Below are 26,084 nucleotides of genomic sequence, written 5' to 3' on the forward strand. Positions count from 1 at the left end.
CCAAATCCAGTGCTGTCGAGTCGATTCTGACTCATAGCGACCCTACAGGACAGAGTAGAACTGCCCCACAGAGTTTCCAAGGAGTACCTGGCAGATTCGAACTGCCAACCCTTTGGTTGGCAGCTGTAGCACTTAACTGCTACGCCACCAGGGTTTCCAACAAAAGCTAAAGGAGTTTGTTATCATGAGACCTGCCCTATAAGAAATGCTAAAGGACAAACAGTAGAAGATTAAATAAATAAATGGGGTCTCATAAAAATTAAAAACTTTTGTTCATCAAAAGATTTTACCAAAAAAGTGAAAAGACAAGCTACAGACTGGGAGAGTATCTTCTGAAGCCATACATCCAAAAACAACGTAATAACCAATATACATATAAAACTTTGAAAACTTAACAACAAAAGGACAAATCAACCAATCATAAAATGGACAAAGGACTTGAACAGACATTTCACCAAAGAGGATATTCAAATGGTCGGCAAACACATGGGAAGATGCTCAGCATCGTTAGCCATCAGAAAGATGCAAATCAAAACTACAATGAGATACCACTTTACTCCCACTAGGGTCGCTATGACTCGCTATGAGTCGGAATTGACTCAACAGCAGTGGGTTTGGTTTTTTGTTTTTTTAGGGTAGCTAAGCCAAAAAAAAAAAAAACACAGAAAATAACAACTGTTGGCGAGGATGTGGGGAAATTAAAATCCTTATCCATTGCTGATGGAAACCCTGGTGGCATAGTGGGTTAAGAGCTATGGCTCCTAACCAAAAGGTCAGCAGTTCAAATATACCAGCTGCTCCTTGGAAACCCTATGGAGCAGTTCTACTCTGTCCTACAGGGTTGCTATGAGTCAGAATCAACTCGATGGCAATGGGTGTTTTTTTTTTTTTTTTAATCCATTGCTGGTGGGAATACAAAATGATGTAGTCATTATGGAAAACAGTGTGGCAGTTTCTAAAAATATTAAAAATAGAACTGACATATGGACCAGCAATTCAACTCCTAAGTATGTACCTAAAAGACTTGAAAGCAGAGACTCAAAAACAGCCTTGTACACCAACTATTCACGATAGCCAAAAGGTGGAAACAACCTAAATGCCCATCAACAGATGAGTGGATAAAAATGTGGTATATACATACAATGTAATACTACTCAGCCAGCAGGAGAAATGAAGTGTTGGTATGTGCTACAGTATGGATAGGGCTGAAGACATTATGCTGAGTGAAATAAGTTAATCACAAAAGGACAACTACTGAATGGCCTCACTTATATAAAAAGACAAGAAAAAGCGAATGTACAGAGAACAAAGTTTGTAAGTGGTTACCAGGGGCAGGAGTGTGGGCAAGAGTGGGATTAATGGTGATGGAAAAATCGCACTGATTAAGGGTAGCGCTGATCAGCCAATTATTGTAACTGTTGTCAATAAATTATACATCTGTAAAAATTTGAACTGCAAAAGTTTGTGACAGATATGTTTATAACAATGACAAACAAAACAAAAAAAGGAGAAGCTGCTGAGGCTGCCTATGTACAACCAAACACCTCATGGGATTTAGTTCCTTGGTTTGGAGGCTTAGGGTCATGGTTTCATGGGACACCCCAGTTAACTGGCCTAATAAGGTGTTTAGTGCTTCTGTTCTATCTCCTAGTTTGTTGTGTAGTCCTGGGGGTCTCAAAAGCTTGTAAGTGGCCATTCAAGGCACAATAATTGGTCTCTATTCACCTGGAGCAACAGAGGAAGAGAGAGAATCAGGAATAGGAGGAATATATGGAATGTGTGCCTAATTGCCTCTTTTTCCATGAGACCAGACAAACTAGATGGTGCCCAGCTACTGCTACTGAACATTTCAATCAAAGATTCCATAGAAGAAGCCTGATCAAAAGAGGGAAAATGCAGGGCAAAATTTCAAATTCTCATGGGTTCCAGACTTTCTGGAGCCATGGAAGGCAGATGAACCCCAGGAACAACTTCCCTGAGATTATCTTTAAGCCTTAAACTAAAAATATCCCCTGAAGTCATCTTAAAATCAAATAACAGTTTAGTTAAACTAGTAGAAAATGTCAGCCTTGAACACTGTACTCTTCTAAGAACTGTCAATATGGGATGAAACAGAAACTTGAAGGATTAGGAGGGCATAGGTTTATGTTAATGAGGGAAAGGCAACTTAGAAAAGGAGCTGGGAATGGTTGCACAACTCAAAAAAATGTAATCAATGTCACAAAATTGTACATATAGAAACTGTTAAATTGGTGTATGTTTTGCTGTGTCTATTCTCAACAACAACACAATAAATAAAATTTAGGGGAAAAAACGGTAAAGGAAGTCCTGCTCAGGCTGAAATGAAAGGACACTAGACAGTAACTCAAAGCCACGTGAAGGGAAAAGATTTCCAGTAAGAGCAACTCCACAGGTAAACAAAGAGGCCAGCTTCATGGTATTTCTGTGTCGTGATTCTGCTTTTTATGTCCTACATGATTTAAAAGACAAATGCATATAAAGACATAATTTGTGACAATATAAAGGTGGAAGGGAGTGGTACAGGAACAGAGTTTTTGTATGTCACTGAAGTTAAGTTAGTATCAATATAAATTAGGTTGCTATTCAATTAGGATGTTAATAAAATCCCCATGGTAACCACAAAGAAAATATCTAGAAAATACATACAAATGGAAACAAGAAGGGAATAAAAATGGTTTACTAAAAAAAAAAAGCTAAACACAGAAGTAGGTAGTATTGGAGGAAATAAGGAACAAAAAGAGGTATAAGACACTCAGAAACAAACAGCAAAAATGCCAGAAGGACTTCCTTATGAGTAATTATTTTAAATACAATGGATTCAACCCTCTAATCAAATGGCAGAGGTTGGCAGACTGAATAAGAAAACTATCTATATGAAGTCTACAAGAGACCCACCTGAAATACAAAAACACAAATAGGTTGAAAGTGAAAGGATGGAATAAATATTTCATGCAAATATTAAACAAGACAGAGCTAAATTAGCTATTATTAATAGCAGACAAACTAGACTTTATAAGACACAAGGAAGGAGTTATATAATGATATAAGGGTCAATTCAACAAGAAGATATAACTATAAATATACATATACCAAACAGCCAAAACCCACTGTCATCAAGTTCATTCCGACTCATAGCAACCCTATTAGGGTAGAGTGGAACTGCCCCATAGGCTTTCAAGGCTGTAATCTTTACGGAAGCAGGCTGCCACAATTTCAGAGTGGCTGCAGGGTTCAAATCACCGACATTTCAGGTTGTCAAGTGCTTGACCACTGCACCAAACAACAGTACCCCCCAAATATATGAAGCAAATATTGACAGAATTGAAGACAGAAATCATCCTACAGTCATAGCTGGAGATGTCAATACACCACTTTCAACAATGGAAAGAGCATCAAAACAGAGGACAAATAAGGAAAGAGAGGAATTGAACAATAATATAAAACAATTAAGAATCCCTGGGTGGTGTAAATGGCACTTAGAGACACCTTAGAAGAAAGACATAGTGATGTACTTCTGGAAAAATAAGCCATTGAAAACCCTTTGGAGCACAGTTCTACTCCAACACACATGGGGTTGCCATGAGCCAGAATCAATTCAGCAACAGTTTTTTTATAAACCAATTAGACCTAACAGACATATCTAGAACTGTCCATTAAACACTGCAGAGTACACATTCTTCTCCAGTGCACACTGATCAATTTCCAGGACAGACCGTGTAATAGGTCACAAAGCTAAGTCTCAATAAATTTTAAAAGACTGGAACCATACCAAGAATCTTCTCTGGACACAGTGGAATAAATGTAGAAACTAGTAACAGAAGAAAGCTAGAAATTTCACGAACATATGAAAATTAAACAACACACTGTTAAACAACTGATGGGACACAGAAGAATTCACAAGGTAAATTAGATAATACTTACAAAAGAAATGAAAATGAAAGCACAACCTACCAAAATTTATAGGATGCAGTAAAGGCTGTAAATGCTTACATTAAAAAAGAAAGACCTCAAATAATAACCTAACTTTACACCTTGAGGAATTAGAAAAAGAAGAGGAAATTAAGCCCAAAGCTACCAGATGAAGGAAAAGAATAGACTAGAGAGGAGATAAATGAAATAATGAGAAGAAAAGGAATAGAATGAACAAAACCAAACGCTGGTTTTTTGAAAACATCAATAAAATCGACAAACCTTTAGCCAGACTGACCAAGAAGAAAAAAGATATAAATAACCAAAAAAAGAGGGAACATTACTACCAACCCTACAGAAATAAAAAGGATTATGAGACAGTCATGCATTGCTTAATGTCCTCAATATGTTCTGTGATGATATCTGCTCCATTAGATTCCCTTGTACTCTTAAAACCAAACCCACTGCCGTCAAGTCAATTCCGACTCATAGCGACCCTATAGGACAGAGTATACTGTACTAAATTCACCAACTATACTGTTAACTCCTTAAACTGACTACAAATTTCTTCCTACTTTTCCATAGTGTTTCCATAGAAGGAACATTAAAAAAAAAAAAAGTCGTCGACTTCAACTCATAGCGAACCTACAGGACAGTGTGCAACTGCCCCTTAAGGTTTCCAAGGAGTGACTGGTGGATTCGAGCTGTCAACCTTTTGGTTAGCAGCCAAGTTCTTAACCACTGTGCCATAGATACTCTTACTCAGCTAAATTTAGTAATCAGCAGAGAATTTACCGAAGAGTTTCAGAAAACTGAAACCTAAATTTTTTTGGTTACATGTTAAAAAAAGAGGTGAGATGTTTAATTGAAAAATTAAAATCCTTAATAGGAAGACTAAGCAAATATAAGATAGCTTTATCTGTATTCTCAAAACAATTAACATGGTCATAATTTAACACAACAGAGAATATCATCAGGCAATAAGTACAAAATCCTAGCACTCAGGAGTTAAGATATATTCATACTTACTGTGTTCTACCAAGAGGGACACCTCCCCAAGCGAGAAACTGCTTGTTGGATAAAACTGATGGAGTATCTGAGCAGCAAGATCCAAGTGTCAGAGGTTTATTTCCTGAAGAAACTACTTCACCTTTTAACACTACCTCATACTGAGGTCCAAATGGCTGCACAAATATTTTCATGATCCTAACGAAGAAAGGAATCTAAGTTGAATGTCCTGTATTCAATTCATTTGGCAAATATTTCCTGCATGCTTCCTTGCTAGGTGCTGAGAATACACTATCAGTCCCACCATTTGAGGTTATGCTGTAGAGAAGAACACAGACAAGGAAACAGACCACCAAAATCCTATCTCAATAGGGGGTTGTGAGAAATTCACAGTGCTACAGGAACACTATTTAGAGGATTTTGGGACAAATCAAGGAACACTTCCCAGATCAAGGCATTAGCCCAGTGAGGTTGAGGGCAAGTGTCCCAGGCACAAGTATTCACATCTGTGAAGGCCAGATTCTTCTTTTCCTTCATAAGGTTCTGAGAGCAGAATGAACACACTGAGGCTTCCTATACCCAGGGCAGGGGATGAACCACATGGGCCACAGGGGTGTGGGTGCTTTGAAGCGAGTTTTACGTAAGCAAGTTCAAATACTAATGACAAAAGTATTCTGACTAAGTTGATATTCACTTATGATTTGGTTGCCAAAAAGTCACAAGCCTGGAGACGGGATGGGAAAAAGTGTCTTAAATAAAACAACTGACAAGGTCAACCAATAGTTCCTTTGGAGAGAGAGAAAAACCTAATGAGAACACCTAAATTGACATTTTAGGATTTACTTTTGCTAGACTATACTTAAGAAGAGCAATTACTCAATTTCTAGTCAGCTGGTTTAAAAGGAGACTTTTGGTAAAATAAAAGGGAAAATCTGAGGCTAAATGAAAAGAGAGGTTAAGCAGTGCTATGTCATCTATTAGGTGAAGTAAAATGTGTACTTTATTATTCAGGCTGTGGACTGAAGCACATCTAAATAAACGGCTGTTGTGAAAGATGAATAAAAACTTGCCATTATAAAAATTTTTTATTACCTTTTCTCACAAGCTTTGAAATCCTTTGGGGTAAATGAAACCGTAACTTCACGTTCTTCTCCAGGTTTAAGGAATAGATTTTCTGGGTCCACTGAGAAGTGACTTCCTTGATCTGGGATCTAAATATTTACATAATTATAACTGAATGCCTACTTATGCAAATACAGTTTTTACTTAGTTACTCTTCTTATCTTGTGCTCTTTTTTCACTTGTGATGGACTCACTGTTGCACCTCGTCTTATTTTCTTGTAGAAGGACACTTTATCCCTTTCTCTCCTCCCTAACAAACCTTAACCCCCACCTATTCCAAGTCCCCTATCACTAGCGCCCTCTCACTCACCACAGGCCTCAGAAACAAGTCTGTATGTGAGGATCGCTCTCTTCCAATTCTCCACAGGGTCGCATACGCATTTTGCAGACACAATACTAGAATTTGGCTCTTACATTCAAAACATTAGACCTCAAAGTTCAAGTACCATATGATATATTTTACACTAGTGTAACAATTCAGTTTTTTAAACACATGCACAAATTCTGATCCTCACAGCACTATGAAAGGGCAGGCAGCACAGCAACCTCAGAATGCAGTCTCTGAAGAATTATATCACTTGGAGAGAGACTCTTACCTTGATATCTAAATAAACTTCAATGTTCCCAGCATTCTTCAAAGGTAAGTGCTGCTTTGTTGAGGAAGCCACACTAGCAAACAAATGCATAGTCTAGAGGAGGGAATAAAATAAGGATTTAAGAAAAATTTTCATAAAAAGTAAAATCACCTGAACATAAAACAATAATGGCAAGAAGGATAGTTTAGGATACCTGTAAGTCTTTGGGAGCATGTATCCTAGCTGTTCCTGTTCTTGCTCGAAGACTTATGCTTTTAATAACTGGAGTAGGGTTTGGGCTATCAAGTTCTATATCAACTCTTGCCAGGAATTCTTCTGCTGAGTTCAGAATCTCTATAAAAGATCGTTCTTTCAGTTCAGAGACTGAAGTGTTACCTAACAGGAAATGTCATCAGTGGACCAAAATGGTGTACTTGGGCGGGGGTCGCAAAAAAATCTTAGGCAAGAAGATTTTTAAAATAATTCAAAGAGAAATCAAAATGAGTAGAGAGAAAGGAGAAAAACAGAAGAAACCATCCAACCGGTAGATGTGATAAGATCAAATGAGAGACATGATCCTGAAAGGCTTCCAGTGGTCCTAGCTCATGTTATCCATACCCAGAACGGCAAGCCGTCGGCCCCATTTTTAAAACAACATAAAATACTTGGTAAGTTACCCAAAGTATTCACGTTTACTAAGGTCCCTGGGTGGCACAAACTCTTTGCGCTCAGCTGATAATCAAAAGGTTGGAAGTTTGAACCCACCCAGAAGCACTGCAGAAGAAAACAGTCCTGGCGACCTGCTTATGTAAAGATTATACACAAGGAAACCCTATGCAACAGTTCTACTCTATAACACACGGGGTCTCCTAAGTCATAAATCAACAACAAAAACAAAATCCACAACCAAATATTCACATTTACAGATAAAGGAAATAGCCTCAAATTTGTAGTTTATCTGTAGCTTATATAAAGCAATTCTCACAAAATGTAAACGTATTACCTGAAGAACACATCTGCTTCTTCGGATTATGGAAAAGAACCCAAATTATCAGAAATTCTGGATCCTGTAAAATAAAAAACATATACTGGCATTAAGATCAAGATCTCAGTGAAAGAAAAGCAGTTTGGAAATGCCACTTCCTCTCTAATTCTAAGCCAGTTCTTCCCTCTCCCCACATACCTGACCGTCGTAACTGGCGGCCATCACGTGGTTTATCACAGATGGAGCTGCTAACTGAGCGATCACATCGGCATAGGGAGCAGCCTTCAGAGACGCACTAACTGGTTCTTTAGAAAATGTGAAGCAGCGCCAGGTGATGGCATTCTATTCAGAAACAGGAGAATCTAATAGTGTAATGTTTAACTACCATTTTAAAGACCCAGAACGGCTAACCGAAAAGTTTACGTTCATAGAAAAAATTAACCAAGAATGATATTAGCAATGTCTACCATTCCAAATCAGTACACTCTGACGCAATTTCTTACTGTATTTTAGTACTCACTGCATTAATAACAAGTCTGACCGGCACAGCGGCATGAGTCCTGTTTATCAATTTTAACGGAAGAGCTTTCCAGCCTCCGTAAGTCAAGTCACCAAAGTCAAGAACATCTTTCTTTTCTGTTTCTACCTAATGATGGGGAAAAAAAAAAAAAAGTATTGATACAATAAATACCTTTTGTACTACAAATGAAGAGCCAGCTTTAAAGGTAAACTTTCCTAAGTTTTCCCAGGCTACTTTACGGTTATATTTTCTACCAAAATACATGTTAAATTCTTCTTCAGAGGTAGCTTACGTACCCAAATATACTACAGAACAAAGGAATATCTTAGTTGCTGCTACTTCAAAAACATGATTTGAACTTAAACCAAGCTGACAATTTTAGAAAATAAACAAACGCCCTTTCAATGAGCTCTATGATTAGAATATTGATGGCATATCTTGGCATTTTCAGTTTTAATCCAAAACTCTAACAACACTGAAAATGTTGGAAATTATACTGAAATGGACATATCGAAAGTTTAAAACATTTAAAGTGAGTGCCTACTGCATGCCCAGAGGTGCTCTATCGTGACAGACTTCTCTAAACATAGAAAAAAAAAAGACCACCCTAATATTCATCCCTGAATTGTTGGACAAACTTAACAACAACAACAAAAATCCTTTTCTGGCCTAGCCAAACATAAAATAAAGGGAAATCAAAGACAGACTGGAGAAGGGAAGCAGACTTCTGTGGTGGCCCATCCTGTTTCTGGGTCCAGATTCAGGCCCCAAGAACAGGCGATGTGACCTGAAGCTTGCTGCAAGCAGGGCAAAGTTGGAATGGAATTTTAACCCTCTGTATAAAGCTGAGAAATTCCGAGACAGGGCTTTTCTATGGGAAGGGACCTAGAAAGATTCTGGGCAACACCAAGAAAGCCTGTCCAGGGACGGGTGGGTATGAAAAGAACAAGTGCCTCTGCCACACCCCAATTATGGGAACCCCAAGCTGAGTGCCACTGAAACCACTGGTGCCCCAGCATTTCCCCCAAGTGCTCTCTAGGGACACTTCCACAAACCAGGACACATGGGCTCCCTATACAAAAAGCAGCTCCAACAAAGGCAAGCTCACAATAAATTTTTAAAAATCGATTAAAACATTAGACACCATATGAATGACAAGGAAGATCCAGCAAAAGTGACTAGCAGATGACGATAACGGGTTTATAACACGAGAACATCTTCATATTTACTACCTCCATGCCCTGGAAAATTAAAGAAATTGCTGAGCTAATTTACTAAGCATTCCCCCTGGTAACTTTCTAATTAAGTTCAAGAGGGAAGGGCATCTGTACTGTGTGGAAAAAAATCGGGATGATTCTCGACAGCCCCACAGGAAGATTGCCCTACCCTTCCTTCCTCACACCCCACCTTGAAACTAGGAATGGAAGGCATTGCTTTGTTGAATGAAACAAATTAATTGTAGGCCCTCATTAACACCTGTTAAGAGTGGTTAAATAAACCTGTTAGGTTGACTTATATATGAGGAATCAACTAGTTCTTAATGATCTTGTTCTGCTTTTCCTGGGTTTTGTACCTTCCCATATCTCCTCCCACATTCCTTCACCTTGTTCAATAAATTAGTTCTCGGTTCACTCACAATCAATTAAGACTAAAGAAGCTTCCTAAGGCTGCAATCTGTAATCCTCTGGGGAGATTTAAAAATGACTGACAGCTAGGCCCTACCCCGTATTCTGATTTAATTGATGTGGTGGGGCTCGAGCACTGGGTGCGTTTAAAAGCCCCCGTGTTATTCCAATGTGAAGCCTGCTTTGGGAGTCACTGCTCTAAAGGAACTTATATGACAGTCGCCTCTTCCTGATTCCCAAGGAGACTGGACCTCATATTTTTTCACTTGCAGAAAGTGTAGAAGAGAAACTTTTCAGCTGGCAAATAATCTTCAGGTATATAAAGGGATGAGAAGAATATGAACCACTGGCACTTTCCTAACAATGCTTATCAGGTTACATAACAAATCGGCTGAAAATCAAGCTGAATGTTACACTTCGCTTTCTAAGTGCCTTAGCAAGTGTATTTCTGTTGCGATAAAACAACAGGAATTATTTTAAATTTTGGAATGGAAAGATATTAAGAACTACTGTTTAACTTGAAACTAACTTTGTGCTACATTAAACCATAAATTCATTTTTCTCAAATACTACTCCTCAGGTTCAACCATCTCCATCAAAATGTCAGGCAAAGATTCACTTACAGACACTTACCTCAATGACAGGGGTTCTCGGCAACAGCAGTGAGCATGACTCTGCTAGCCAACGCTTCAGCTTGTATTGCAAAGATTCACTTATAGACACTTACCTCGATGACAGGGGTCTCGGCAACAGCAGTGAGAATGACTCTGCTAGCCAAGGCTTCAGCTTGTACTATTGTCTCAGCATCTGCTGAAAACGGCCAAGAAGCAACACTGAATATACACCTGAAAATTCCAGGATTGGATGGTATGAAAAGTACTTTTATTTCTTCTGTGGTATGAGGTCTTATGATGACTTTATTCTTGAAAACTAAACAAGGATACGTTGAAAGTTCCACCTTTAAAAAAGAGCCACATGGTTCATTAGCAAATGGCTTCATATGGAAAAACAAGTAGCATCAACTAGTTTTTCTTTTCCCTAGTCACTTAAACTACCAAATCTAGATGTTTCATTACCTCTTCAAAAATAATCAAATTTTATAACTCGTTATCTTTAAAGTACAATTGGACAAAATGCTTCATAAGTTAAATTATTCTCTTAGAGTTATGCCCATGTCCTTAGTCTACTGTAAAGTAAGCAAATTTATCTATACCCCTGCTTTCCTTGAAAAAGGCACTGAAGATGGCAGCACTTCACAGCCCTGTAAATTTTCTTTAATCCATTTCAGTACCAAAGAGAAACTAAGCATATTGCTATGGATAACAAGCCAGGTTTTGATCTGCAGGCAGTCCCGGATTCAGCTAAGCTGTGACCAAAGGGAAAAAACAGGGCAGTACAGTGAAGAGTACAGGAATATACAACAGTAGACCCTGACCCTGCTACACACTCAGCTGTCACCACACAGCGAGACTGACCGGGAGTAAATGATTTTAATCTCTCTAGGGGGCTTTTTTTTAGGATGCGGTTTCTGCAGCCACACATTTCAGGGAAGCCAGACTGATCTCTAACATCCTCGTTAGGCTCAAAGTCCATGATTATGACCAACTCCAGTTCCCTTCCCCTCACCATGAATTGGGATCTTCTTTTTGACTCCCCACTTCGAGACAACACTGCCTCCTAGATGCCCCTAAGAAGTCCTCAAATCTCTCTTCCCTCCAACCTCAACCCCCACCTCCAATTACCTGCTTCTCATCTGACCTCAGGATCTGAAAGCTAAGTGAAAAGGCTAAGAAAAGGTGAAAGGTAGGGTAGAGAAAACCTTATTTTACCAGGTAAATTAAATACTATTAGAAGGTAAGAGGGCAGAGTAAACTCATTTGCCAATGTTGGTCTGCAAGTCACAATAGCAAAACCAACATTTTGAAACAGCGGGTGCTGACCATACTTCCCATGTTCTCCCTACTCACTGACTATCAGATGGTCACTGTGATTGGGAAAGGAGTTATTGTTTAGGTTCCAGAGTTTTACTAACTGTAACTGATCACCAGAGAGACCTTGCTGTAAAAGTTCATGTTAAAACTTTATTTTCAGGTATTACGAAAGGTCCTGTAAGAAAAAGCTCAGACACATTAGTCATAAAGATTCCTCTTATTAAAGAAAGGTATAGGTCTCAAGAGTAAGATCTTTCTTTTTTTCAGTAAATGACAGTAACTTACATTCAATTACATTTAATAAAATGTCTGACAAGTACAGGCCAGACTCTCAGAGCTTTCAGTGATCTAAATTGTAGCACTAAAAGCAAACTTATGTACTTTTATAAGTAAATAGCAATGAAATATAATATTTAATGGTAATAAATAATGGGAAAACGAGAAACACATACAAATTTCACTTCTTACACTGGAAGTACTACAACAAAAAGAGGGCCAAAAAAAAGATATTGTTCCAAAGATTGTGAGCAGGGTATTAAAAAAAAAACAGGCTTAGAAAAGATGCCCTAGTATAAAAGAAAGTACTAGAGAGAGGAGAAATCAAGCGTAAGTCAACCGAGGAAGATATAGAAAGCTTACCTTCTCACCATTAACACTGACACTGAGCACGCCAATGCTGACCTGTAACCAGCGGTCAGCTGGATTCAACACACTGAGGTGGGTTTGGGAAACAATACCAACACAGCAAGCATGAGGAAACTTCAACTCCTCAGGTACTCTTATATTTGCTGCATAAAAATAAAGCATGATCAAAATGTAAATTATATTAAACACTTGATTAAAAGTACAACTGGTAAAACGGAAATTATTACAGAAAACTACCTACTTATACCCAGAAGTCCTTGGGTAGTGCAAATGCTTATTGCGCTCAGCTGCTAACCGAAAGGTTGGTGATCCGATTCCACCTAGAGGTGCCTCAGAAGGCCTAGTGATCTACTTCCAAAAAATCAGTCATTGGAGGCCCTACGGAGCACAGATCTAGTCTGACACACACAGGGTCGCCATGAGTTTGGTTTTATTTGTACAAGTGCCCAAATCTTCAGGGATCCTTGACATTATGTAAGTCTCAGCACAGTCCTGCCAACAATTTTTTCCTTTTGCATCCTTTTTAATGGAAAAAATATCCATTCAAATTTATCGAACCCACAATTTACAAATAACCAAGTCTTTGATGTTAGTACTTGTTGGTAATCGTCTCTTCCTTTTTTCTCCCACGAAGTATAAGCTATGTCTAACCTAAGAAGGAACTACAGTGGCTACAACTTCTACGGGGTATGTACCTACTTAGAGTATGAAACATGAGTATCAATGTTTAACCCCCCTTATGCAGCTACTTTGGATTTTTTTTCCAAGAAGACAAAGGCAGCAGAAAAAGAAACACTCCAATGGCTGTATAATATCATATAATGAAAAGTACAGCACCTACATTTGACTTAGAGGAGTGGAAGAGTTGTCTCTCACTGCCACACAGTTACTCTCCGTCTCAGTCTCCGAAGGTTGAGGTAACAAAAATACCACAAGTGGGTGGTTTTAAAGACCAGGAATTTACAGTCTCGTAGTTCTGGAGGCTAGGAGTCCAAATTCAGTTCGGAATCGACTCTACGGCAGTGGGTTGGGAAACAGTCCCTCTCTCTTTCTGTGGGCTATAGGGAAAGATCCTTGTCTCTTTCTGCTGCTAGCAATTCTTGGTGTTCCCGGGCTTGCAGATGCATCTGTCATGCATGTGTGTTACTTTTTATAAGACATCACTCAGAAGGGATTAGGTTTATGACTCACCCTACTCTGGTATTGTCATACCAGAGTAGGGTGAGTCATAAACCTAATAAAAAGTTCATCATTAATGTAACAAAAGAAAACCTCTATTTACAAACAGGGTCACATTTACGGCACAGAGACTAGGACTTCAACTTACCTTCCTGGGGGACATAATTCATTCCATAATACTCTACGGAAGACTTAAAGGTGAAAGATGACTCACTTCACTTATCAGGGACAGGGATCCAACTCTAAACTGGATATTACTTAGTGGAAAGAATAAGAGAAATCCAAGTGCAGAGCAAAAGAGAGAGATAAGGAAGATACAGATAAAGGCACAGGGAACTTTCCACCTACATGAATTTTAGTATTTTTCTAAAACAATTTCAGGGGCCCTGGCACAGAAATGTCTATGCTCTGTGTTCAAAATTCAGGACAAGGAAAAAAATATATTACAAGGAATTAAGGCCAATCAGTATTCTCTGGAGACAAATTAGTTTCGTGGTCTGGTTTGAGAAAACTCGATTTTGAAATAATAGCAACAATGAGCAATAACGGAGAAAAGCATCTTACCTAATTCTGACATCATTCCTGAATTCCATGGTCCAGTTCCAAAGCTTGTACCAACAGATTGCACAGGAAAAGGTTTTGTTGTACTTAGAAGATTCTGATTTAAGGCATTAGGATATGGGTTACAAAAAGACGTGGAACCCATCAATCCAGAGCTCAAATTTTGTCCTAGACAAATTCCCACAGCCACCGAGTTCTGAACATGCTCTCCCAAGACAGCAGGATGAAGGCTGCCTCCTGAGAAACCACAGACTGTGGTACCACCAACATGGCAAGGAGGCAAAGCTCCGTTTCCAGATGAAGGTAGTGCCCCCAGATACTGCTGGGCAAAAGGCGTTGTGGTCAGACAATGTCCAGTCAAGAGCGTGGGAATGGCAGCAGGCAGGTGCTGCATCTCAGGAGCAGAGCTGTGGCCCTCCAAGCTGGGGACAGGGGCACGCTGGTTACCAAGAGCTGTCTGGTTAGGAACCAGGCCACTTGGTTCGCTGCCGGCATTTAGCACGTCCTTAGAAGTCATTCTTTGACCCTTGTTAACAGATTCCAAGCAAGACACATGGAGGTCGGCAATAGTTGACAAAGCCTGATGGTTGATACGTGCCCTGCTGGGTAGAGACATACTGATCTGGTCCAGTTCGTGAGGGTTTGATGTCAAAGCTACCAGACCAATATCAAAGGGATCTCCACTTTTCGAAGGAGGGTCTTTACACACTCTAAAGTTAGGTTTTACATCTTCGGTTTTGCTACTCGAGAAAGCAGCTTCAGTCACTTTTTTCTTACCCAAGTTGTTCTGAATAACATGTGACAATGTGCTTGTATCTTGATCTTGAAACGGAACTTTTTCATTCAAATTTTCCACAGTGTGTTCTTCCAATGGAGCTGGACTGGCACGAATAATTGTGGTGCTCAATTCACCGGTGATATCGCTCTGAGTGTAATAAAAAATGTTTTTAATAATTGACAGCTAAACTGAATAGTATAAATTTAAACCATGCTGGCATAATCTCAAGTAATATAATAAAGAGACATACTTGACATTATCTCTCCAAAAAAAAAATTCAGTTTACACAAAGAAAAGTAGTTTGCAGCTGTGAAATGTAGGCTTAACAGGTAGAAATTTGAGGGGGGCAGCAATCATGATAGCAGAGTAGTCAGACGATTCCTGTGGTCCTTCTTACAGCAAAGATAGGAAAATACAAGTGCATCAATTATATATGACATCAACGATAAAGCTAAGGAGTCGGACTGAGTGACAGAGGGAGGGAGAGATGGTTCAGAAGCAGTGAGCCAGTGCCAGACCTGTCCTGGCCGGCACCGTAACCCAGAAGGCTGGATCGGCTGGTGTATGTGGGATGTGGCAAACAGTAGCACTCGGCACGCCTTTTGCACATCGGGAGAAACCAAGCGGCGGAGACTCTGCTCGAGCTTCCAGAATGAAGGAGAAGCAGTGCTGAATCAGCAAAAGATAAGCACAAGTGTCTAATCGATCACATGGATCAAAAAAATCCTTCCCATTGGGAAGGACCTCTCTCCCCTTTACCTGCTCCCTCGACACTCTTGCTCTGGGTTCCGGTCTGGTTTCAGCAACTGCTGTGCCCCCAGGGCCTGCCCTGAGCCATTTGGCTATGGAGAGGGAACAAATTAAAAAACAGGAAAAAATAATCTGCCACCTCCCCTAAGCCGGGAACTCAGGGCAGGCACAGCCCATTTACCAAAGGACAGGCAAAAGGGATCAACAGACTCTGAATGCCTTTCGCCCCTGCCTAGGCCACTGTGGACCCATTTCAGCAGCACACACCCTCATTAGCAGAGTACGAAAGGCTGTATACCTGAAGCCTATTCACAACTGCATCAGCTATGAGGAGTGGTAAATTCGTGACATTTAACACCACCCTTCCCATTAAGCAGGGTCCTCACCTACCAACATCATGGGCCTGAGGACTGGTGGATCTACCTACTCCACCTAGCCACACATACCAGGGGTCCAAAAATAAGTAGTACCTCCCAGTACTTATAACCAACAGTATTGAGCGTCCATAGTCTGGCTGCAAAAACCACCCACCTACTTGCTCTAAGGAGCAGGGACAGGCCTTCCATCCAGACACTCAGGGACAACCATCAGCCCCCTATTTTGCTCAGCACTTGACCCCCTACTGCAGCCAGAAACCTGTGCCTACTTCAATCAGTCCTGCCTATCTAGGACTGTAGGTGAGAGCCTGCACCACACACTTGCTGATGGACAACCTGAACACCTGAGCTAAATCCACACAAGTAAATGGACTCCTGGGCTCACACCCTTAGTAACATCTCTAACCACCTGGTGACAGGATGCCAGAGCTTCAAAGATGCCAATAATCAAACTAGCTCACATGACTGTGCTATTTGGGGATATCAAAACAAAACAAAACAAAAAGCTAGGACACAGTAAGCAAACATAAAATAAATAAACATAATAACTTATTGATGGCTAGGACACAACACTCAATATCAAACTGCAGAAAGAGGCAGACCATGACAGCTTCAGCAAGTGACAAAAGAACCAAAAAACCTCCTGGAAGAAGATAACTTCTTGGTATAATCAGAGGCAGAATTCAAAAGATTAATATGCAGAGCTCTTCAAGAGATCAGGAAGGTGATCACACAAAACATGGATAAAGCCAAGGAACACACAAACAGAGGAATTTAAGAAGGTTATACAACAGCATAATGACAAATTTAACAGGCTGAAAGAATCCAGAGAGACAGCAAACAGAAATCCAGAAGATTAACAATAAAAGTCCAGAATTAGGCAACTAATAGGAGCAGAACTGAGGCAACGGAAGTCAGAATTAGTGAGACTGAAGATAAAGCCCTTGAAACCAACTTATTTGTCTGAGGAAAAATCAGACAAAACAATTAAAAAAATAAAAAATAAAGAAACCCTAAGAATTATGTGGGACTCTGTCGAGGTGAATGATCCACTAGAGACTGGAATACCAGAATAAGGGGGTTAACAGAAAATACAGAGAATTGTTGAAGATTTGCTGGCAGAAAACTTCCCTGATATCATGAAAGAAGAGAAGCTATCCACTCAACATGCTCATTGAACCCCACACAAGGTAGATCCCTAAAGAAAGTCACCAAGACATATTATAATGAAATGTGCTAAAACCAAAGATAAAGAGAGAATTTTAAGAGAAGCTAGGGATAAATGAAAAGTCATATACAAAGTGAAGTGGATAAGACTAAGCGCAGACTACTCAGCAGAAACCATGTAAGCAAGAAGGCAAGGGATGACATATATAAAGCCTTGAAGGAAAAAAGTCGCCAGCCAAGAATTATACACCTAGCAAACCTGTCTCTCAAATATGATGGTGTCAAAATTATGGCACATCCAGATAAACAGAAGTTTAGGAAATTTCCAAAAACCAAACTTAAATTACAAGAAATACTGAAGGGAGTCCTCCGGGTACAAAACCAATAACATCAGATAGCAAGCCAAGACTAGAACACAGGACAGAACAACCAGATATCAACTCAGGCAGGGAAGTCACAAAAATAAATCAAACCTATAACAGTGAAAATAGAGAAACAGAGTCTTCAATATGTAAAAGATGACAACACATATACAAAAAAAAAGGGACTAAAAAATGTAGTCATACATCTTTCACGTGGAGAGGAAATCATGGCGATATAAAGAAATAAAAGATTGGTTTAAACTTAGAAAAATAGAGGTAAATATTAAGGTAACTGCAGAGGAAACTAATAACCCTACACATTAAAATAAACAAGAAAAAATTAAAGACTCAGCAAATATAAAATCAACAACAATGAAAAAGATTAAAAGAAAACATATAAAGAAAAACAACTCAGCACAGAAAATTAAATAGAACAAAGCAACTGTCAACAACACCAAAAAAAATACATCAAAATGACAGCACTAACTCATACCTATCAATAATTACGCTGGATGTAAATGGATGGAATGCACCAATCAAGAGACAGTGAGTGGCAGAATGGATAAAAAAAACACAATCCATCTATATGCTGCCTACAAGAGACACACCTTACACTTAAAGACACAAACACTCAAAGGATGGGGAAAAAATGTACCAAGCAAACAACAATCAAAAAAGAGCAGGAGTGGCAATATTCATCTCTGACAAAATACACTTTAAAGCAAAATCCACCACAAAGGATAAGGAAGGACACTATATAATGATTAAACACTCAATACACCAGGAGGACATAATCATAATAAATACTTACTCACCCAATGACAGGGCTCTAAAATATGTAAAATGAACTCTTAACAGCACTGAAAAGATAGCTCCACAATAATAGCAGGAGATTTCAAAACATCACTTCGGTGAAGGATAGAACATTCAGAAAGCTCAGTAAAGACATGGAAGATATAAATGCCACAATCAGCCACCTTGATCTCATAGACTTATACACTCCACCCAACAGCAGCCAAGGATACTTTCTCTTCCAACACACATGGGACATTCTCCAGAGTAGACCACATATTAGGTCAAAAAGCAAGCCTCAACAGAATCCATACCATCGAAATATTAAAAATCATCTTCTCTGATCTTAAAGCCAAAAACCCACCAAAAACCCACTGCCGTCGAGTCGATAAGCCATAAGAGTAGAAATCAAAAACAGAAAAGGCAATGAAAAAAGAAAATCAAATACATGGACACTGAACAACACCTTGCTCAAAAACTATCTGGGTAATAGAAGAAATTAAGGACGGAACAAAGAAATTCAAGGAATCAAGCAAGAATGAAAACACATCCTACCAGAACCTTTGGGACACAGTAAAAGCAGGGCTTCAGAGGTCAATTTGAAACAATAAGTACACACATCCAAAAAGAAGGGCCAAAATCAAAACATTACCCCTACAGCTGGGACAAATAGCACCAAAAGAAGTCCTCAGGCACCAGAAGAAAATAATAATAATAATAATAACAATAATAATTAGAGCAGTATTAAATGAAATAGAGAATAGAAAACCAACTGAAAGAGTTAACAAGACCAAAAGCTGGTTCACTGAAAAGATCAACAACATGGATAAAACACTGGCCAAACTTACAAAAGAAAAACAGGAAAGGAAGCAAATTATTTGAATAAGAAATGAGATGGGTGATATCACAATAGAACCAACTGAAATTAAAAGAATCATAACAGAGTGCTATGAAAAGTTGTACTCTAACAAATCTGAAAACCTAGAAGAAATGGACAAATTTCTAGAAACACAGTACCTACCTAAACTAAAACAAACAGAGATAGAACAACTAAATAAACCTATAACAAAAGAAGAGATTGAAGAGGTAACCAAAAAACTCCCAACAAAAACAACCTCGGCCCTGACGGCTTCACGAAAGAATTCTACCAAACATTGAGAGAAGGCTTAACACCACTACTACTAAAGGTATTTCAGAGCATAGAAAAGGATGGAATACTCCCAAACTCATTCTATGAAGCCAGCATAACCCTGATACAAAAAAAGAAAATTACGGACCAATATCCCTTGTGGACATAGGCACAAAAATCCCCAACAAAATTCTAGCCAACAGAATTCAACAACATATAAAAGAAATTCACCAGGATCAAGCAGAATTCCTACCAGGTATGCAGGGATGGTTCAACATTAGAAAAACAATCAATGTAATCCATCACAAAAATAACACAAAAGACAAGAACCACAAGATCTTATCAATTGATGCACAAAAGGGATTTGACAAAGTTCAACACCCATTCATGATAAAATCTCTCAGCAAAATAAGAAGCGAAATTTCTCAACATAATAATAAAGGGCATTTATGGAAAGCCAACAACCATCATCATCCTATCCTAAATGGAGAGTGTCTGAAAGCATTCCCTTTGAGATTGAGAAGGAGACAAGGATGTCCTTTATCACCACTGTTATTCGACCTTTTGCTGGAGGTCCTAGCCAGAGCAATTAGGCTAGAAAAAGAAATAAAGGGCATCCAAATTGGTAACGAAGAAGTAAAAGTATCTCTATTTGCATATATGATCTTATACAGAGAAAACCCCAGAGAATCCACAATACTATCAGGACTAATACAAGATTTCAGCCAAGTATCAGTATACAAGACAAATGTACAAAAATCAGTTGGATTCCTCTATACAAAGAGAACTTCGAAGGTGAAATCACCAAATCAATACCATTTACAATAGCCCCCAAGAAGCTAAAATACTCAGGAATAAATCTATCCAGAGACATAAAAGACCTATACAAAGAAAACTATAAGACACTACTGCCAAGAAACCAAAAGAGACCTGCCTAAGTGGAAAAACATACCTTACTCATGGATAGAAGACTCAACATTGTCAAAACTTCAGTTCCACCCAAAACAAGCTACAGATACAATGCAATCGCAATTCAAATCCCAGCGACATTTTTTAATGAGATTGAGAAACATATCACCAACTTCACTGGGAACTGGAAGAGGCCCCAGATAAGTAAAGTATTACTGAAGAAGAACAAAGTGGGAAGGCTTCACGATACCTGATTTTAGAACTTAAAATTAACATACCAGTCACAGCTTGATACTGCTACAACAACAGATACATAGACCAATGGAACAGAATTGAGAATCCAGACATAAATTCATTCACTTATGAGCAGCTGATATTTGACAAAGTTTCAAAGTCCGTTAAGTGGGGAAAAGGCAGTCTCTTTAACAAATGGTGCTAACATAACTTGATATGCATTTACAAAAAAAATCAATCAAGACCCTTCCCTCACACCATGCTCAAAAACAAGCTCAAAATAGATCAAAGACCTAAATATAAAATCTAAAATGATAAAGATCATGGAAGAAAAAATAGGGACTACACTAGGAGCCCTAATACATGATATAAACAGTATACAAGATACTACTAACAATGCACAAACATCAGGAAAGAAACAACATTAACTGGGAGCTCTTAAGAATCAAACATTTATGTTCATCAAAGGAAACTCTGGTGGCATAATGGTTAAGAATCAAATCAACGGCAATGAGTTTTTTGTTTTTTTTTTTAATGCTCATCAAAAGACTTCACCAAAAGAGTAAAAATACAACCTAGAGACTGGGAAAAAATTCTTGACTCTGACATATCCAATCAGGGTCTAATCTCTAAAATATACAGGCTACTGCCAAAACTTTAACCATAAAAAGACAACCCAAATAAAAATTGCGCAAAGGATATGAACAGGCACTTTGCCAAAGAAGACATTCAGGTGGCTAACAGATGTATGAGGAAATGCTCACTATCATTAACCATTAGAGAAATGCAAATCAAAACAACAATGAGATACCATCTCACCCCAACAAGGCTAGCATTAATCCAAAAACCACAAAATAATAAATCCAGCAGTGGTTGTGGAGAGACTAGAACAGTTATACACTGTTGGTGGGAATGTAGAATGGTACAATCACTTTGGAAATCAGTCCAGTGCTTCTTCAAAAGCTAGAAATAAAAGTACCATAAGATTCAGCAATCCTACTCCTTGGAATATATCCTAGAGAAATAAGAGCCATGATGTGAATGGATATATGCACACCCATGTTCACTGCAGCAGTGTTCTCAAAACCAAAAGATGGAAACAACCTAGGTGACCATCAATAGATGAACAGATAAACAAATTATAGTATATTCACTCAAGGAAATACTACACAACGATAAAGAATAACGATGAATCTGCAAAACATCTCATAACAGGGATGAATCTGGAAGGCATTATGCTGGTGAAATTAGTCAGTCACAAAAGGACAAATATTGTATAAGACCACTATTAATAAGAACTCATGAAAAGTTTTAAACACAGAAAAAAAATTCTTTCATGATTACAAGGGTAGGGAGGGAGGGGAAAATTCACTAACTAGAGAGTAGACAAGAATTATCTTAGAAGAAGGGAAGGACAATACACAATACAGGGGAAGTCAGCACAACTAGACTAAACCAAAAGCTAAGAAGCCTCCTGAACACAACCAAACACTTTGAGTGACAGAGTAGCGGGTGCAGGGGTGTGGAGACCATGGTTTCGGAGGGCATCTAGGTCAACTGGCATAACAAAATTTATTAAGAAAATTTTCCACATCTCACTTTGGTGAGTGGAGTCTAGAATATTAAAAGCTAGCAAGTGGCCATCTGAGATGCATCAATTGTTCCCAACCCACCTGGAGCAAAGGTGAATGAACAACACCAAAGACACAAGGAAAATATTGCACCGAAAGACTAAAATGGCCAGATTAACCAGAGACTCCATCAGCCTGACACCAGAAGAACTAGATGGTGCCCAGCTACTACCAATGACCTCCCTGACAGGAAACACAACAGAGTCCCTGGTGGAACAGGAGAAAAGTGGAGAACAAAACTCAAATTCTAGTAAAAAGACCAAACTTAATGGTCGGTCTGAGACGAGGAACCCAGAAGACATGGCCCCTGGACTCTGTTAATCCAGAACTAAAATCATTCCCAAAGCCAACTCTTCAGACAAAGATTAGACTGGATTACAAGACATAAAATGATACTCGAGAAGAGTATGCTTCTTAGTTCAAGTAGATGTTGTTGCTAGGTGCTACAGAGTCATTTCCAACTCATAGTGACCCTATGTACAACAGAACTAAACACTGCCCAGTCCTGCGCCATCCTCATAATTGTTATGCTTAAGCCCACTGTTGCTGCCAGTGTGTCAATCCATCTCATTGAGGGTCTTCCTATTTTTCGCAGACCCTCTACCAAGCATGACGCCCTTCTCCAAGGACTGATCTCTACTGACAACATGTCCAAAATACGAGAGACGTAATCTCGCCATCCTAGCTTCCAAAGAAGCATTCTGGTTATACTTTTTCCAAGACAGACTTGCTAGTTCCTGGCAGTCCATTATACACTCAATATTCTTCTCCAACACCACAATTCAAAGGCGTCAATTCTTCTTCGGTCCTCCTTGTTCATCATCCAGCTTTCAAGTGCATAGGAGGCGAATGAAAACACTATGGCTTAGGTTACACACACCTAAGTCTTCAAGGTGACATCTTTGCTCTTCAACACATTAAAGTGGTCTTTTCCAGCCGATTTGCCCAATGCAATGCGTCTTTTGATTTCTTGACTGCTGCTTCCGTGGGCATTGATTGTGGAGCCAAGTAAAATGAAATGCTTGACAACTTCAATCTTTTCCCTATTTATCAGGATATTGCTTACTTGTCCAGTTGTGAGGATTTTTGTTTTACGTTGAGGTGTAACACATACCGAAGGCTGTGGTCTTTGATCTTCATCAGTAAGTGCTTCAAGTCCTCTTCACTGTCAGCAAGCTAGGTTGTAACACCTGCATAACCCATTGTTAATGAGTCTTCCTCCAATCCCGATGCCCTGTTTTTCTTCATATAGTCCAGCTTCTCAGATTATCTGCTCAGCATACAGACTGAATAAACTACAAAAATTGTTTTTGAATAGGTAAGGTGAAATGATACAACCTTGACACACACCTTTCCTGACTTTAAACCACGCAGTATCCCCTTGTTCTATTCACACGACAGACTCTTGATCTACATACAGGTTCTTCATGAACACAATTGTTACGGAATTCCCATCCTTCTCAATGTTATCCATAATTTGTTATGATCCACACAGTAGAATGCCTTTGCATAGTCAATAAAACACAGGTAACCATCTTTCTGGTATTCTCTGCTTTCAGCCAGGATCCATCTGACACAAGCAATGATATCCCTGGTTCCGCGTCACCTTTTTGAATCCAGCTTGAATTTTTGGGAGTTCCCTGTTGATACACTGCTGCAGCCACTTGTGAATCATCTTCAGCAAAATTTTACTTCTGTGTGATATTAATGTTCAGCAAAATTTTACTTCTGTGTGATATTAATGTTCGACAATTTTGCATTCGGTGGAATAGCCTTTCCTGAGAATAGGCATAATATAAATGCCTTACAGTCCACTGGCCAGGTAACTGTCTTCCAAATTTCTTGGCATAGATGACTGAGTATTTCCAGCGCTGCATTCATTTGTTGAAACATCTCAATTGGTATCCCGTCAATTCCTGGAGCCTTGTTTTTCGCCAATGCCTTCAGTGCATCTTGGACTTCTTTCTGTACCGTTGGTTCCTACTCACATGGTACCTCCTGAAATGGCTGAATGACAACCAATTCTCTTTGGTGTAGTGACTCTGTGTATTCCTCCCACCTTCTTTTGATGATTCCTGAGTCATTTAATATTTTCCCCATAGAATCCTTCAATATTGCAACTAGAGGCTCGAATTTTTTCTTCAGTTCTTTCAGCTAGAAAAATGCAGAGTGTGTTCTTCCCTTTTGGTTTTCCATCTCCAGGTCTTTGCACATGTCATGATAATACTTTACTTTGTCTTCTCAAGCCACCCCTTGAAATCTTCTCTTCAACTCTTTTACGTCATCATTTCTTTCTTTTGCTTGAGCTACTCGACACTCAAGAGCAAGTTTCAGAGTGTCTTCCGACATCCATTTTGGACTTTTCTTTCCTTTCTTTTTAATGACCTCTTGCTTTCTTCATGTATAACATCTTTGAGGTCATTCCACAACTAGTCTGGTCTTCGGACATCAATGTTCAATGCATCAAATCTATTCTTGAGATGGTTTCTTAAATTCAGGTGGGATATACTCAAGGTAGTACTTTGGCTCTCGTGGACTTGTTCTAGCTTTCTTCCATTTCAGCCTGAACTTGCATACGAGTAATTGATAGTCTGTTCCGCAGTCAGCCCCTGGCTTTGTTCTGATTGATGATAACTGAGCTTTTCCATCATCTCTTCCCACAGACGTAGTCGATTTGATTCCTGTGTATTTCATCTGGTGAGGTCCACAAGTATTGTCGCCGTTTATGTTGGTGAAAAAGGTATTTGCAATGAAGAAGTCATTGGTCTAGCAAAATCCAATCACGCGATCTCCGGCATCATTTCTATCACCAAGGCCAGATTTTCAAACTACCAATCCTTCTTTGTTTTCAACTTTTGCATTCCAATCACCAGTAATTAGCAATGCATTCTGATTGCATGTTCAATCAACTTCAGACTGCAGAAGTTGGTAAAAATCTTCAGTTTCTTCATCCTTGGCCTTAGTGGTCGGTATGTACATTCAAATAACAGTCGTATTAACCGATCTTCCTTATAGGCATATGGATATTATCCTATCACTGACAGCGCTGTACTTCAGGATCAATGTAGAAATGTTCTTTTTGATGATGACTGCAATGTCATTCCTCTTCAAATTTTTGTTCCTAGCATGGCAGGCCATGTGATTGTCTGATTCAAAATGACCAATACCAGTCCATTTCAGCTCACTAATACCTAGGATATCCATGTATACGCGTTGCATTTCATTTTTGGCGATTTCCAATTTTCCTGGATTCATAATTCATACATTTCATGTTCCTATCATTAATGGATGTTTGTAGCTGTTTCTTCTCATTTTGAGTCATGCCACATCAGCAAATGAAGGTCCTGAAAGCTTGACACCATCCAGGTCATTAAGATCAACTCTACTTTGAGGAGGCAGCTCTTCCCCAGTCATATTTTCAGTGCCTTCCAGCCTGAGGGGCTCAACTTCCTGCACTATGTCAAATAATGTTTCACTGCACTGCCTAAATCTTTTCAAAAGTAGACTGCCGGGTCCTTCTTCCTAGTCTTAGTCTGGAAGCTCAGCTGAAACCTGTCCGGCAAGGCTGACCCTGCTGGTATTTAAATACCGGTGGCATATCTTTCAGCACCACAACAACACAGAAGCCTCCACAGTATGACAAACTGATAGACACGTGGGGTTCAAGTAGATATATGAGACTAAATGGGTAGCTCCTGTCCGGAGGCAAGATGAGAAGGCAGAAAGGGGCAGGAGGTGGTTGAATGGACATGGGAAATTTCGGAGTGGAAAGCGGGAATATGCTGTCACATTTAAGGAAACCAACTAGGGTCATATAACAATGTATGTATTAATTTTTGCATGAGAAACTAACTTGGCGTGTAAACCTTCACCT

At 39.2% G+C, this 26,084-nt stretch overlaps 1 protein-coding gene across 3 annotated transcripts in view; it reads right to left on the bottom strand.

The window, feature by feature from the left end:
* Positions 1-26,084, bottom strand: part of CEP192 (centrosomal protein 192) — a 209,545-nt gene that overhangs the window by 82,385 nt on the left and 101,076 nt on the right. For all 3 annotated transcript variants that reach the window (XM_049901465.1, XM_049901464.1, XM_049901463.1), the window contains 10 exons: positions 14,085-15,006; positions 12,336-12,484; positions 10,493-10,723; positions 8,141-8,266; positions 7,819-7,962; positions 7,639-7,702; positions 6,850-6,989; positions 6,657-6,749; positions 6,031-6,149; positions 4,960-5,136 (listed from right to left, as the gene is read on the bottom strand). In XM_049901465.1, coding sequence (XP_049757422.1) covers positions 4,960-5,136; positions 6,031-6,149; positions 6,657-6,749; positions 6,850-6,989; positions 7,639-7,702; positions 7,819-7,962; positions 8,141-8,266; positions 10,493-10,723; positions 12,336-12,484; positions 14,085-15,006 — 2,165 coding nt within the window. The remainder of the gene's footprint in view (positions 1-4,959; positions 5,137-6,030; positions 6,150-6,656; positions 6,750-6,849; positions 6,990-7,638; positions 7,703-7,818; positions 7,963-8,140; positions 8,267-10,492; positions 10,724-12,335; positions 12,485-14,084; positions 15,007-26,084) is intronic.

This window comes from Elephas maximus, chromosome 11 (assembly GCF_024166365.1).
Source record: "Elephas maximus indicus isolate mEleMax1 chromosome 11, mEleMax1 primary haplotype, whole genome shotgun sequence".
Lineage (NCBI taxonomy): Eukaryota > Metazoa > Chordata > Mammalia > Proboscidea > Elephantidae > Elephas > Elephas maximus.